General features: G+C 40.1%; 1 protein-coding gene across 2 annotated transcripts; it reads left to right on the top strand.

The window, feature by feature from the left end:
- Positions 1 to 696: 696 nt before the first annotated feature.
- Positions 697 to 14,383, top strand: rangap1b (Ran GTPase activating protein 1b). Of its 2 annotated transcripts, XM_051939649.1 has the most exons (17): positions 697 to 777; positions 1,112 to 1,228; positions 1,362 to 1,489; positions 3,374 to 3,433; positions 3,665 to 3,844; positions 3,962 to 4,096; positions 4,422 to 4,580; positions 4,680 to 4,793; positions 4,882 to 4,981; positions 5,205 to 5,289; positions 5,394 to 5,571; positions 6,499 to 6,582; positions 6,749 to 6,851; positions 7,044 to 7,132; positions 8,052 to 8,088; positions 12,702 to 12,823; positions 13,179 to 14,383. In XM_051939649.1, exons 2-17 carry the CDS (start codon positions 1,117 to 1,119, stop codon positions 13,401 to 13,403), a joined length of 1,911 nt encoding a protein of 636 aa, XP_051795609.1. In that variant the 5' UTR covers positions 697 to 777; positions 1,112 to 1,116; the 3' UTR covers positions 13,404 to 14,383. The 2 variants fall into 2 exon arrangements, with proteins under 2 accessions (XP_051795609.1, XP_051795610.1); XM_051939650.1 differs by lacking the exon at positions 8,052 to 8,088 and having other exon boundaries at positions 13,179 to 13,398.
- Positions 14,384 to 14,618: the final 235 nt, after the last annotated feature.

The following is a 14,618-nucleotide window of genomic DNA, read 5'->3' on the forward strand; positions in this document are numbered from 1 at the left end:
CATAATTGTAAGACACATATAGTGAGCAGAACTGCACTTTGAAAGTTAGAGAGTGGTAGTGTTGTATTATGTTATGGTCGTTTTGAAAAGTTCGATTCCTGAAGAATTGAAGGACCAGCAGTGATGCTCATTTTGACACTGTGGGCAGATCTGACCAGTCTATATAATGGTTCTAGACCTTAACCTTGTCTAAAATGGTCCAAATGTGGAAAAAAACTGTGAAATATCTCTCCCTTTTTAAACATTTTCTCCCAAATACCTGTGATTTAAAGACTCTTTACCTCCTGTGGAACACTATCCCAGATTTAACCTGTTTCTGATTTGCAATAAAGTTTTTGCAAATCAGAAACTATGTGTCAGAGTCTTAGTCTTTCTGGGACAACCGAGTCCACATTTGACCGGTCTATATATGATATATGGTGGGTTTATAACTAGATCTAGTCTAATATGGTCTTGTACAAACAAACATCGATGAAAAAAACTCTGAAATTTTACTTATTTGTATTTTCATAAATAAAATCAAAGTTTCACAGGTCTCTGGCTGCTAAGTCCAGATTTTCCAGTCTGTATATAATCACTCTAATTCAAACAAATCAGGGTTTATTACCTCAAACCGGGTAACATGGTGACAGCAGGCGGCGGTAACACACCGGTAGATAGACGTGAACGACTCAACGAAAAAGAAAACGTATGACGTCACATGATTTAGCAACCGGCGCGCGGTGCGGAAGAAGCGGCGTGTGTTCGCTCGAATCTTCCTGTAAAGTGCTCTTTGTGGTAAGTTCACCGCTATTAACAGTTGTCTGTCCTCTAATAAAGCTGTACGACTCTTCAAAAGACCAAGAGACACAAGAATTCACCTCAAAAACTCGAACCAACAGTCGTTTTTATTTAGTAATGTCAACTATTCTAACGTTGCGCACTACTGCCAGTTAGCACCGGTGAAGCTACATAGCTAACACAATTGTTGCTAGTTCTCATCTGCTGTTAGGAAATTTCAGCTGTCACTGAACTTTATTTGTTGTTTCGGTTACTATTATTTAAATGCTGATTAAATTACTGTAAAGTCGTGTCTCTGTCTGTTGTCTGACATCTGGTTGTTTCCTAATAGTCAACATGGCCTCAGATGACATCGCTCAGCTGGCTGATGCTCTCTCAAAGACCCATGTCGGGGATGGGGAGTTGAGCTACAAAGGCCTGGGACTGAAGCTTGACAACGCAGAATCTGGTCAGATACTAGGCAGCAAAGAGGAATAAAATTTATGTTCTCCTCTTATTTACCCTATCTGTGTGCTGTTGACACCAGAGGACCAGCCCCTGATTTTTCCTGAGACTTTACAACCTGTTCTGTGTGCTTTCAGTGGAGGATGTGGTCCGGGAGATCGAGCAATACCAGGGTCTGAGAGCTCTGCGTCTTGAAGGAAACACTATGGGAGTGGAAGCAGCCCAAGCCATTGCTAAAGCTCTGGAGAACAAAGACCTGCTCCAGGTAATCCTCAGTTCATTGTTTCCATTCATAGTAAAGCAACAATGAGTTGCACAACATGTTTTGGTTTTAATCTGCACACTAGCATAAAACCTGGACAGGTTTTGTCAGTAGTTATACTCTTGGGAGTATAACTACTTGAATATTGTAATGTTTTGATTCAAGTAACATTAAATGTTATCCTTAATGTATTTTCACATGATTGTTGAGACTCCTTTCTCATCTAATCTAGATGTCAAATACATCAATATGAGTTCTGAAGAAGAAAAAACAGATTAATAAATGTTAAGCTCCATAATGTAGTGGTAATAGCACTACCAATTTGAGCAATGCAACTCTCTGTACTGTATTTTGATGGTTAGCTCGCAAAGTGTTGTGGTTGTATGTCAGACTTAAAGTGTCTATACCAGGGGTGTCAAACTCAGTTCCTGGAGGGCCACTATCCTGCATGTTTTAGATGCTTCCCTCTTCCAACACACCTGATTCAAATGATCAGCTTATCATCATGCTCAGCAGAAGCCTGATAACGAGCCTGATCATTTGAATCAGCTGTGTTGGAAGAGGGAAACATCTAAACATGCAGGATAGTGGCCCTCCAGGAATGGATCTTGACACCCCCTGGTCTATACTCTCATATACTGTTTAATCTTAACAGTAAATAAGCCGCACCACTCCCTCTAATCCTTTCAGGCATGGAATATGTACTATTACTGCTTTATTGATCGGTTAAAGTGACGGCATGCTATCACTTAGGCACTTTTGCATTTATTTGCATTATGGCTTAATGCAGACAAACCCACCTAGTGACAGAGAGAGTTGCGGTATGCACGTGATATTGTCATTCATGAGAGGCTAGAGGCACCAAGATATATATATAATAATGTGATGACAAATAAAGCAGTAAATTTAAATCTGCTGTGTAAGAAAATATTAACTTTAGCTTTGAACTGTGACTGTGTGTGACAGCTTCTTTCTTTTCTTTCTTTCTTTTCTTTATTTATTTGATCCATGGGACATTGCACAAATAAACATTAACCCTGAAGTGACAGATGCATTATGCCAGGTTATAGCACGGATGCTAATTTCCACCTGTAGTCCCAGAGCAGGCAAAGGATGTGTTGGGATAAAATAAGAATTAAAAAAATAAAAAAACACAAAAAATAAACATTTCCCAACATTAAACACAAAGAAATCATAATATTAAAGTCCGATAGTCTCTACAAAAGATACGACCACCAGAGCACTTTCAAAATCATCATTAATGGGTACAGATTGACCCAAGAGCAACCATCGCTTCAGCAAGTGTGAAAACTCACTGAAATGTGTACATTTCAAAAGCTCCGTGGGTAATTTGTTCCATTGGTTCAGCTCATCTCAAAAAGTTCACAGCACATCTTGCCATAGATCCTGCTTTATTCTGTCTCCATGTTGAGGATAATTTGCAATTTTGTATAAATAATCAAGTCAGTGTGCACTCTCCTGTTGGGGGGGCAATCATGGATCGTGTTGCTATCTGATGCGACAGGTATTTCAGAAACTTAGAAGAAAGACTCTTACAAAGAGCTGAAAGCAACAAACTAAACGTAAGCATCAATTAACATTTTACAATAACCAGATTACATTCACTGTCACTAAGTCTGTTATCTGACCTGTAGATTCAACAGTGTGTGAGTCAGACTGGTAAAAAGTTTAAAAGTGAAACAGGTATTTTTACTATATCTGACAAAACTGCTGTTGTAACTTTTCCAAAAAGGTACAAGGGAACTCACTGATACATAAAGTTGACATTTTCAGCTGTCGTAACTTTAAAACAGAGAAGCGCATGCCTGAAATAGGCTTCAGTGTCACAATGTTTTCATTCTATTAACACCTCCTTGTGTCTTTCAGAGATGCTACTGGAGTGACATGTTCACCGGCAGGCTGCGCTCTGAAATCCCAACAGCCCTGGTGAGAATTGCAGCCACTAGTTTACTGGTCCCAGTTAAAGGAAGAGTCTCTCCCCACTGCTAGATATATTTTAGTTGAAGAAGTTCACTGTGTTTTAAGAATTTGTTTTGTGATGGTGTGTTTTAATATACTAATTGAACATACTTACATTTCATGAAATTTTAGTTTTTTGATGTCTTCCTATATGCATTTATATTCTTACTTCACACATTCTTTCTTTTCTTTCGTCAGAGGTCCTTGGGCGGTGCTTTGATGAGTGCTGGAGCCAGACTGACAGAGCTGGACCTGAGTGATAATGCTTTTGGGCCAGATGGTGTCAAGGGGATTGAGCAGCTGCTGAAGAGCCCTTCCTGCCACACCTTGAGGGAGCTACGGCTCAACAATTGCGGCATGGGGATCGGCGGAGGAAAGGTCAGCTTACAAACAGCGATGGCCCTTCAGTCAGCCAAAGAAGCCAAGAATAAAACGGGTTTGGAATGTTTTTGCATTGTAGTGTAAGCAGTGATGGTACATGTATGGTTATCGTAGATCCTGGCTGAAGCTCTGATGGAGCGCCACAGACAATCATCAGCCCTCGGAGCTCCATTTAAACTGAGAGTGTTCATCGCAGGGAGGAACCGCCTGGAAAACGAGGGAGCTAGTGCACTGGCGAAGGCTTTTCAGGTAGAAATTACTCATACTAAATGGACTGACTTTCCTTGGTCTCAGTACGGTCAGGTTGAATAGAGCTTCCAGCCTCACCTGTGGCAAAGTTCAGTCTGATTGAACTTTCACCTGCAAAATCTCTGGGGTCGAGTTAATTTAAGATGGTTATGGGACTGATATCTTATTCAGGAAATATTGTTTGTGTACTTTGCTCTTAAATAGTTGCAGTTTCTCTGTTTTGTCGTGCTTTAAATTCAATTTTTGTGTAAGTTTAGGAGTGTCAAACAAGACACAACATTTGAAGATGCAGCCTTGTGTAACCTTAAACTTCTCTCCAAATCAGTTGATGGGCAGCCTAGAGGAGGTTCACATGCCTCAGAATGGAATAAACCACGCAGGTGTGATGGCGTTGGCTTCAGCCATGCGACAAAACCCAGAGCTTCGAGTCCTCAACTTCAATGACAACACCTTCACCAAGAAGGGAACACTGGCCATGGCTCAGGTGAAGCCTGTTCATTTTAGGAATATCCTTTTAGCAGAGAGGATCCAGTGAGTTTAGTTTGTTTATATCATAATTTTTCCCCTCCTGTTGGCCATGCAGGCTTTAAGGCACCTCAGGAACGTCCAGGTGATCAACTTTGGTGACTGTCTGGTCCGCTCTGAGGGAGCCATTGCCCTTTCTGCAGTTCTGAGAGAAGGACTACCTATCCTCAAGGTGCCACCCAAGTCCAAGTGTTTATGTTCCTCTGTCTGCTCCATCAACAGCTGATGTTACAGTGCTCTCTTATGTGTCCTGTCTACAGGAGCTCAATCTGTCATTTGGTGAGATCACTGAGGTAGCAGCTCTGGTGGTGGCTCAGGCTGTCATGGACAAACCTCACATGGAGAAAGTGGATCTGAACGGTACGTACACTGACTGGGGCACTGGTCCCACTATCCATGTAGACAGAAGTAGCAGGGTCCTAAAAATTCTGCCACATTATGTGTATTTGCTTCCAAACAAACTAAATGTTCCTGGAAAGGTGCTGAATATGTTGTAAGAGCTCAATTAGAATTAGCCCAAGTTCTGTTAAATAATAACGTTTTGGACAAAGGTTTGAATTAGTCCTGTATGTGGCTCAAACAGGTAATTGTCTGGGAGAGGAGGGCTGTGAAGCTTTGAGAGAAGCTATGGAGAACATGGACAAAGGAGACATGCTGACATCACTCAGGTAAGATGTGTGCGTGATATTAGGTTATCCACAGAATCTGTTGTTAAACTGCATAAACATTCAAATAGCAGATCTCTAATTTTGTCTGTTTAACTTGACTACAGTGATGATGAGGGAGAACCAGATGACGAGGACGAAGATGAGGAAGATGAGGATGAAAACAACAATGATGATGATGATGCTGTTGATGATTTGAATGAGGAGATTGAGGAGTACGGTGAAATTGTGAAGGAAAATGGAATATCAAGAAAAGAAGACAGTCCTGCGAAATCTCAGAGCCCAGTAAGAAAACAGACACAAAATTCATGGAATTAGTTATTTCTGTGCCTTGTGTGATGTCCAGGTTGGCCTGTGTTTTGTCAAAATAACAAACGTAGCACTGACTGCCAGCCAAGGCTTGATTTTCAGCAATAAGTGACTCAGTATGCATTCAGCTATGGTTGTAGGCAATCAGAGAAAACCTTGGTCCACTGAAATCATACCTACTCTGCAATCTGCACGTTATCTCTAGATTAACTAAATTGGACACAGTACCTAAGTACAATCTACCTGCAAGCCTTATTAGCTGAAATTAATTCTTAGTGAACCCTGAAAACGATTATTAGCAGCATATTAAATCATTTGATACTGGTTATTTAATCCTGAAGAATTAGAGTACCTGCTGTGTACCTGCCATCTTCATATCATATCTGAAACTAGAACTGTATTATCTGGTGATCCCAGCACAAGAACTGTTCAGAAATATAACACAGACAAGTTAGCCAGTCGTTTATAGGTTATCTGCCATGTTTGTTGTTTAACTGTGGCACATGAATTTCTGCTTCCATAGTTAGCACTTGACTTTTTGATGAAAAAAATGCAGCCATACAGATGACTTCTTGAACAGGATCTCAGCTGATTTGGAGTCAAATTGGAGAAAATGTCTAGTCAACGTAAATGAAGAAATAAACCTGGCCATCTCCATTAGGTCAGCCAAGTTCAAAGTTGCTGAAAATGTGTTCGTCCTGTCAGGCTGTTGATGTAATTTTTCATGAATATAGCAGTGGTGATTGTCCAGTCAGTGAGAAATTGACAGCACATCAACCACCTCATGATCAGCTGATCTGGAGACTACAACCCTACACCCAAAAGCCAACTCGGTTATTTTACATGAACCAGAAAAACATTATTTCTCATTTGTTGTGATTGTGTTTTTATTTCCATCCTCAGGCAGAAGTCTTGTCCTTCCTTAACTGTCCCTCTGCAGAAAAGCTCCTTCAGCTGGGAGATATGAGGACAAGCATTCATGAACAGGTGACAAGTTTACACAAATAAAGTTTCCCCTGCATGTGGCTGATGAGTACTAACAGAAAGCAACAATTTGATGCTACTGTTTTTTTATCTGGTTTGTATTTGGATATATTACTATATGCAAAAAAGAGTTTTAACATGTTGCTGACCTCTTCTCTTGTCTCATCAGTTTGATGCGTCTGAGCCACAGAAGACTGCTGATGTCCTTTTGAAAATAAGCTCCTTGTACAATGAGGATCTAGAAACAAAGGCGGCTGTTCTAGAAACTATCGGTAAATATAATTTAATTTTTTATGGTCATTTAACAGTGTAATGCAGCATCTCTGATAACACAATGCACATTTTAAGAGCAACTATGGACCCTCTCCAAATGTCTCCTCCTGAAGTTTCTATAGAGTGGTGTGATTGTGTGAGAGTTCAGTCTGTTGACTTGTTTCAATACCCTGTGTTACTGTAACCCACAGATGCAGTTCTGAAGAAGCTGCTCTCTGGTTCTACCTTCCAATCCTACTGTTTCCTCTCCACACTGCTGGTCATGATGGGACTTCTCAAGGTACAGAACAGCGACATTTCCCCAGAGCCAGAATCTGACACAGAACCAAAACATCAACTTCACCAATTTTGATGATGATTGATTCATTGTCTAAGACAAAAAAAACACACAAATCATCTAAATTTTTTACACATACTTACTTCAGCTAGTATTTTTAGATTACAAAACAGTTGAAATAGTCAGGGCTTTGTCTGTCTGTCACAACTTTAAATCTGATGCACCAAAAACATTCCTGATTAAAGGGACGTGATTAGAAAGCAAATAGCGATATGTTTGGGGAACCCCATGTTTAGAAAAAAATAATGCATTTTATCGAGGCTTGGGGGACAGAACTAGTTCAGGACAACCTGGTGTCAGAGAACCCAGCTGTCAGTCACCTTGTTACTCTGCCAAGGAGCGTGGCGGAGTTCTGTGACGTTTGACATATGTTTGTCTGTCTGTTACTCTATCTGTGTGGTACATTACTCAGAAACGGACAAACAGATTTGGATGAAATTTTTTGGGAAGGTCAGAAATGACACAAGAACCAACGGATCAGATTTTGACAGTGATGTGACTTGTAGTCTGGATCCATGGATTAGTTAAAGATTTCTGTTTCATTGCAAGATAGCGGCATGGCATCATGGAACTATGACAACAAGTGAATGCTACATCAGCTGCACATGATTGCGATCCTGCTACAAATCCACCACTGCAGACTTATTGGGACTTATCCGTCTGAAATGATATAACAACCAAGCAGCCTTGGCGGAATTTTGTGCTCTCTGAGTTGTTCTTGTTTGTCAGTGTGTCAGAACAGTGTTGTGCTCTCTCCAAGATGAATTTAGAGCTCACAGCAACTCTCCCCAATTATAGAGACTTAGACTCATTCATTCATTTACCCCTTACTTTTGCTCTGTATCTCTGTATCTCCCGGTAGACGCTGGAGATACGGACCCGTAGCATCGGTACTACAGGTACGGACCCTAAACCTGACCCTAACACTAACCCTAACCTTAACCTTTGCTTACCTTTCAACAGTTTGCAGTGGTTAGCAGCTTCTTGACTCGCGTACGGGTCCGTATCTGTCTGGCAAATGGAAAGTGCCGTACCCGTAGGCCACAGGCTACGGGTACGGGTTCGTATCTGTAGACACTACCTAAAAAAAAAAAAAAGTACGTCTTACAATAATAATCTGCCCAGTTAGTCTCTCCATTGTGTTTCCAGTGTTCGTTCTTGCTTGCTGCATAGAAGAAAAAAGAACATCCCATAAAACCTTTCACAAGCGGCATGTGAGCAAACAGGAGTTAAACAAGACTTGGAACTTGGTGTCCTGTAAATCTTTTCTTGAAGCTGTTCAGATGTCATTCTCACTAGAGCTAAATAATTTTACAGTCCATCTATGATGCCTCCTGAGAGAGAACAGGAAACACTTCCATTCTGTTCCAGCTTTTAAAAGTCATGCAGTGTCTGTCTGAATAATAAAGCTTGCACTTCAGCAGCTTTATGAAGCCAGCTTTATGGCTGTTCAAAGGTTTTGTTTTAGTTGTAGCTGATGAATGTGATGTCTATTTGTATCATACTGTCCTTTCACAGGTTTCCACAAAAAGTTTTCTGTTAATTCTACTTTTTTATTATTACTATTTTTATAATTCTTGAAATTAATTTATTTGAAGTTGCTGTGAGCCTCCTAAACACTACTGTTTCTCAAATTTTCACCAGTTGTGGAAAATCTTTTTTGTACAAGCTTCTCTGCTGCTAAGCCTGAAGTATTACTAATTATTTTATCGCTTCATTTTTATCTCAAATGGATACGAAGTGGAAAAAAACAACAGCTGGCTTGTTCATTTGTGTTTTTCATGAAGGAGACTAAATTTTAATGTTTTTTACGGTCTGAGCACCAGATGGTGCGAAGACCCTATTGTAGTGTTCAGAGTGTTTTTTTCTCCCAGAACGACTGCATTTTTGAGGGCCTAAACATACATGAAAATGCATGAAAATTTGCACACACATCAGAATTGGCAAAAAATTTGATATTTTATAGGAACTGTAGAGGTGTGTGGCAAAATGGCTCTATAGCACCCTCTACACATTCCCACAGGCAGCATGTTTCACCTACAGCTACCAAACTTGGTACACGCATGCAGCACATCAGGCTGAACAAAAAAGCCAGTAGTGGCAATTTTCTAAACCCAACAGGAAGTGAGCTGCTTTGCGTTGAATGCCAGATTTTGAACTGTTTTTTTTTTTTTTCCCTAGAGTGAACTCCTCCTAGGGGGAAACTCCAAATCACCTCAAATTCGACCAGTACATACAGCAGGCCTTAATGAGCAAAAGTTTTCAAAATCTTCTACAAAAGTCAAAGGGTGCGTCCGTGGCGGCCTCTGGAATTTTGATCCTTCGCCATGAAACATCAGGTGCTGTGTAAATGCCCTGACCATGCTCCAATCTGCCTGAAACTTTACATGTATGATCAGAGTCCTGCCCTGATCACATCCATATGATGAAATACATTAACAATCATAGCGCCACCTGCTGGCAACAAAAAATGTCAATTTTTTTACACTTTGATGTACCATTCGTAGCCTGTTGCTCAGTTTCACTTCAAATGAGCTGACATAAACCTAAAGACGTTGATGATGATGATTCACAGTGAAAATGGTGAAGTGTCATCAAAAGGTGTCTGTGGCGGTGCGGTGAATTTTGATGTCTTGTCATGACTACTGAAACGTTTATATCTCATCAAATCCTGATCCTATCTCCCCCAAACTTCATGTGCTGGACACCAGGCCCAGTTTGAGGACATCCACACTGAAAAATTTAGAAATACCATTATATAATGATAAAAACTGTATTCTCAGTAAGTTTACAGATGATATACACTGATCAAAACACATTCATTCAGCATCTCCACACTTAACGAAGTGTACAAGATTTCTTTCATTTAACACATTTTTTTCAGATTTTTAAAATTTTTTCTTATGCAGCTCTCATTAAACTGCTGTTTACAGCTATTGTCAACTCTTTTCTACATCTAACTGTGAATATAAATATCATGTGTGTGCATGGTCTTGGTGGTGGCGTGTTTTTGTCGGTGTGTGATTGAGACTAAAATAACTCCACAACTGCTGGACTGGTTGCCTTTAAAGACTTTCGCAATGTTCAGAGAATGAATCGTACCAACTTTTGTGATTCACTGACTTTTCATCGAGCACGATCAGGTTCGCATTTTTGGCTTTTTCTGTGATATGAATGCTCACCTTTGTAAATTATTAGGGTCTGAGCACCGATGGTGCCGAGGACCGACGATCCCAAGGCACCGACGGTGCCAGAGGACCCTATTGGAACCCTAGGGTTTATTTATTATTATTCTTTTACGACATTTTGAAATGCACTAGTTTTGAGTTCTTTTGTTCAGATGCTTCTGAGGAAGGCGAGAGTGCTCGCCGAAACCGTCAAGTAAGGTAATCAACATCTATCCAATCTTTATTTGTCTTAGCAAAAGAACTCAAAACTAGTGTACTAACAAGAAGACAAAATAAACGTTTTGAGATTTTGAAATGCACTTTTGGTGGCCTTATCATACCCCAAAACGCGTGAAACTTGGCATGCACATCAGGACTGGCGAAAAATTTGATATTTTATGGGAGTTGCGCATGTGTGTGCCGAAATGGCTCCATAGCACCACCTGCAAAATTGAAAATTTGGTCATTCGGTCAAGTGGCAGGATGTTTCATCTACATCTACAATATTTGATGGGTATATGCAGCACATCAGGAAACGCAAAAAGTCAATCATGGCCCTACTGTAACCCAACAGGAAGTCGGCCATCTTGAATTTGCTGTAAATTTTTTGAGATTAATAACTCATCAGGGGTAAGTCCGAGAGACCTCAAATTTGGCCAGTATATGCAACACACCTTTCTGATGAAAAGTTGTCAAAATGCTCCATATAAGTCTGAAAATGTGGTCACAGCAGCTTTCAAAATTTTTGATCCTTCACCGCCAAACAGAAAGTGGTGTCTAACACTACCAAACATGCTTCAATCTGCCTGAAACTTTGCATGTATGATCACAATCCCACCCTCACGACATCCACATGGTTCTATACGTTCACAGTCATAACGTCACCTTGTGGTGTCATGAAGTAGACATTTTTTACACTTTGATGTACTATTCTTAGCAGATTGATCATATTCATCACTTCAAATGTGGTGACATAACCCCAAACACGTTGATGATGATTCCCAGGGAAACGGTGACTCGTCATCAAAGGGCGTGTCTGTGGCGGCGCGGCGAGTTTTGATGTTTCGCCATGAAAATGGAATTATTTCTATCTCAGCTGCAAATGGTCCAATCTGGACCAAACTTCATATGATGGACACCAGTTGGGGTCTGAGCACATCCACACTCATGAATTTAGAAATACTCATAGCGCCACCTGTTGGCAATAGGAAGCATTTGTCATTACATTTGCACATGCCATTGAGCAAAACTTTGTCATATTATTCTGAAAATCAGAAGGCTCAATATTCCCACCTTGTCAGCGCAGCAATGTGAAGATTTTGACATTCATAAAGTGCTGTTGCCGTGACAAAGTACTTTTTGACAGGTTAGAAATGCTCAAATGCTGGCCAGAATCACCACACATATCTGGACTCCTCAAGAATTTCGTATTTTAGATGAATTGCACGTGTGTGTCAAAATGGTTCCATAGCGCCACCTGGAAAAGTTTAAACATTTATTACAATCAGTACGTGTCACCTACAGTTATGAAATTTGACACACATATGGAACTCAAGAGGCACAAAAATGTGATTGACACTCATGACCAAAATCCAACAGGAAGTCGGCCATTTTGAATTAGATTTTAGATTTTGGGTCATTTTTCGACATTTTCAAAAGCTATAAACTCAAACAGGGTAACTCCGAGAGAGTTGAAATTTGGCCAGGATGTACAGCAGGCATGGATGATCAAAAGTTATCAAAATGCTCCTCAAAAGTCTGAGGGTGTGGAAATGGTGACCCCAGGAATTTGACAATTCGCCATGAAACAGCAAATGCTGTTACTGCCCTGAACATGGTCCAGTCTGCCTGAAACTTTGCATGTATGATCAGAGTCCACCCCTGACGACATTCACATGCAGATATTCATAGCGCCACCTGGTGGATAGAAACAAATGCTCTATAAATAGCCTGTACATGCTCCGATCTGCCTGAAACTTCACGTGTGATCAGAGTCCAATCTTGACCACAACCGTGGTCCAATATACACTCTCAGTCGCAGCGCCACCTGGTGGTTGGACAGGAAATGCTCTATAACTAGCCTCTACATGCTCCAATCTCCCTGAAATTTTACATGTGTGATCAGACTCCAGTCCTGATGACATCCATAGGCCAAAATACACTCTCAGTCGCAACGCCACCTGGTGGACATGTGTGAATTCGCCGACCAGCAAGGATGCGAGGATCCGTCCAACGCTGCTTGCAGCTTTAATTTTTGTTTGTATCACTGTTTGCTCTGCTGTAACTCAATATTAATTATCGCTATAATTTTATTTATTTTAAAATTTTTCTGTTCTGTTTTTCAGGGAGAGGGGAAAATGAAAAAAGTTTTGCTGGTCCCAGGTCAGCTGTTATGTTTGGAACATGCCGTCCAGCAGGAATACTTCCCTCAGCATCACGCCTCACTGCTTCACATCTTCCTGTCCAAGTAGGACAATCTTTTATCTACACAAGTCTCTGACTGAGATGAACTCTTTATGCCTCTGCTCAAACCAATGGCTGTGGCTGTAAGATATATATTTTTAGGTTGTATATTACTTCATCGGGTGCAGACATCTACCTGGACTTAAATATTAACTGATAAGACAGTTTTTTTAAATTCTAGTTTTCATCTAAACTCTGGAAGGAAATGTGTCTATCTTTGGACTTTATATTGAATGAAAATTTGACCTGCTATGTTTAGGGAGAGTAAATGTAAAGATCAAATAAAGCAGAGTAGTGCTGTTGAACATGTTGCATAAATATGACCTGTACTTAAAGTCTTACTCTCTGTGTTTCTGCAGGAACAGCGAAGCTCTGAAGTCATGCAGCAGTGCCAGAGAGCGACTGAGCTCTGCTCTGGAGAAGAAGTGCCACAACTAACACTGATCCAACCAGCCAGTGCCAGTACCAACAAAGGGACACAGACACACACTGTACTGACATTCATGTTTTTTCATCATCAGAACCAACAGGGATGCTTTACACTTGAACAAAGGACAAGTACAACCACTGCTGTCCTCTCCTGATTTGTATAGTTTATGAAGGCAAGACTGTCCAGAATGTCTTAATTATTTTTCTACTTTTGCTTGTGACTTATATTTTTATAGAAAATAGATACAAAAAATAAAAATATAGAACTGCACATCATCTAGTCGTGGGTATAATGTGTAAGAAAAAACAAAAATAAACTGACTGTAATCCGAAGTGAAGCTAATGTTTAGGCACTGTCCATCTGGCACCTTTTGAAACACATCTGTTTCTTTGATAGGCTTATCTTCAAAATTCACTGGTAAACAGTGAGGAAATAGTAAATCTGTTTATACAGATTATGCCCAGGTCTTGATAAATTTGAAAATGGTAAAATAAAAACAAGCAAAGTGTGGCAGATATTGTCTTAATAAGCACACAATGACAGATTAGCTGTGGTTTTAGACATGCATTTTTGTTACTCTTTCTGTTGCTGTGAAAGCTTAATTAAGGAGTACTGAAATGGTAATTCCAAAATAAATACAATCTATAGATGAAAATAACTTGGTCAAAAGCACAGAGGTGACTTTATTATTTTTTGACATTGCTTATTTGGGACAATCTTTCATCAGTTATAATGGCCCCACTGCTGCTTGTAAAGCTCCAGTCAATTCACAGCACTGTCAGCAACGATAGAAGCACCACACATCCTCACCCATGAACCTGAAACACAGCGTGTGTTTAAATCAGCCTGAAATGAACCCATCTGTAGAACTTCAGAGATCAGGAGACGGCAATCACTTTTATCTGATGTTTCTACTTGAAAATGTGCTCTTATATGACTTTGTGTTGCACAAATGTACTTAATGTGTATTACCTCATATAGCTCTTTGTGATGTGATGGAGCATTTAAAGGAAATTGGAAAGGAACATATTTTACTGGCATTTAAATCATCTGCATTTATTCAGTTAGGAGGATATTGGTTTGCCTGATATGTTGTTGAATTGTTTTTAAAAAATATAACTCCTCTAACAAGTCTGACTTGGTCTGTGTGTTAAGTAATAAATGCATCAGCTCATCATTTAGTCTCTAAAGGAGACTGAATAAACCTGTCCAGGTCTAGAGTTTACCTAATTTTCCTTCATTCCTGATTCTACAGTTTGGTGAAGAAAACAGGTGAGGATGATAAATGTGGTAAATACTTGACTTCAGGGCTGGGGTGGCTAATCAGGAGGACTGGAACAATTCCCGGTGGGCCAGTCTGATGTTTGGG

Source organism: Acanthochromis polyacanthus, chromosome 19 (genome assembly GCF_021347895.1).
Source record: "Acanthochromis polyacanthus isolate Apoly-LR-REF ecotype Palm Island chromosome 19, KAUST_Apoly_ChrSc, whole genome shotgun sequence".
NCBI lineage: Eukaryota > Metazoa > Chordata > Actinopteri > Pomacentridae > Acanthochromis > Acanthochromis polyacanthus.

Bases quoted from the DNA above. Each gene is read 5' to 3' on its own strand.
- rangap1b (XM_051939649.1), top strand. From the start codon at position 1,117: ATGGCCTCAGATGACATCGCTCAGCTGGCTGATGCTCTCTCAAAGACC. The intron at 3,434-3,664 runs GTGAGAATTGCA...TTCTTTCGTCAG, and splicing joins CTGAAATCCCAACAGCCCTG to AGGTCCTTGGGCGGTGCTTT. The intron at 12,824-13,178 runs GTAGGACAATCT...GTGTTTCTGCAG, and splicing joins CTTCACATCTTCCTGTCCAA to GAACAGCGAAGCTCTGAAGT.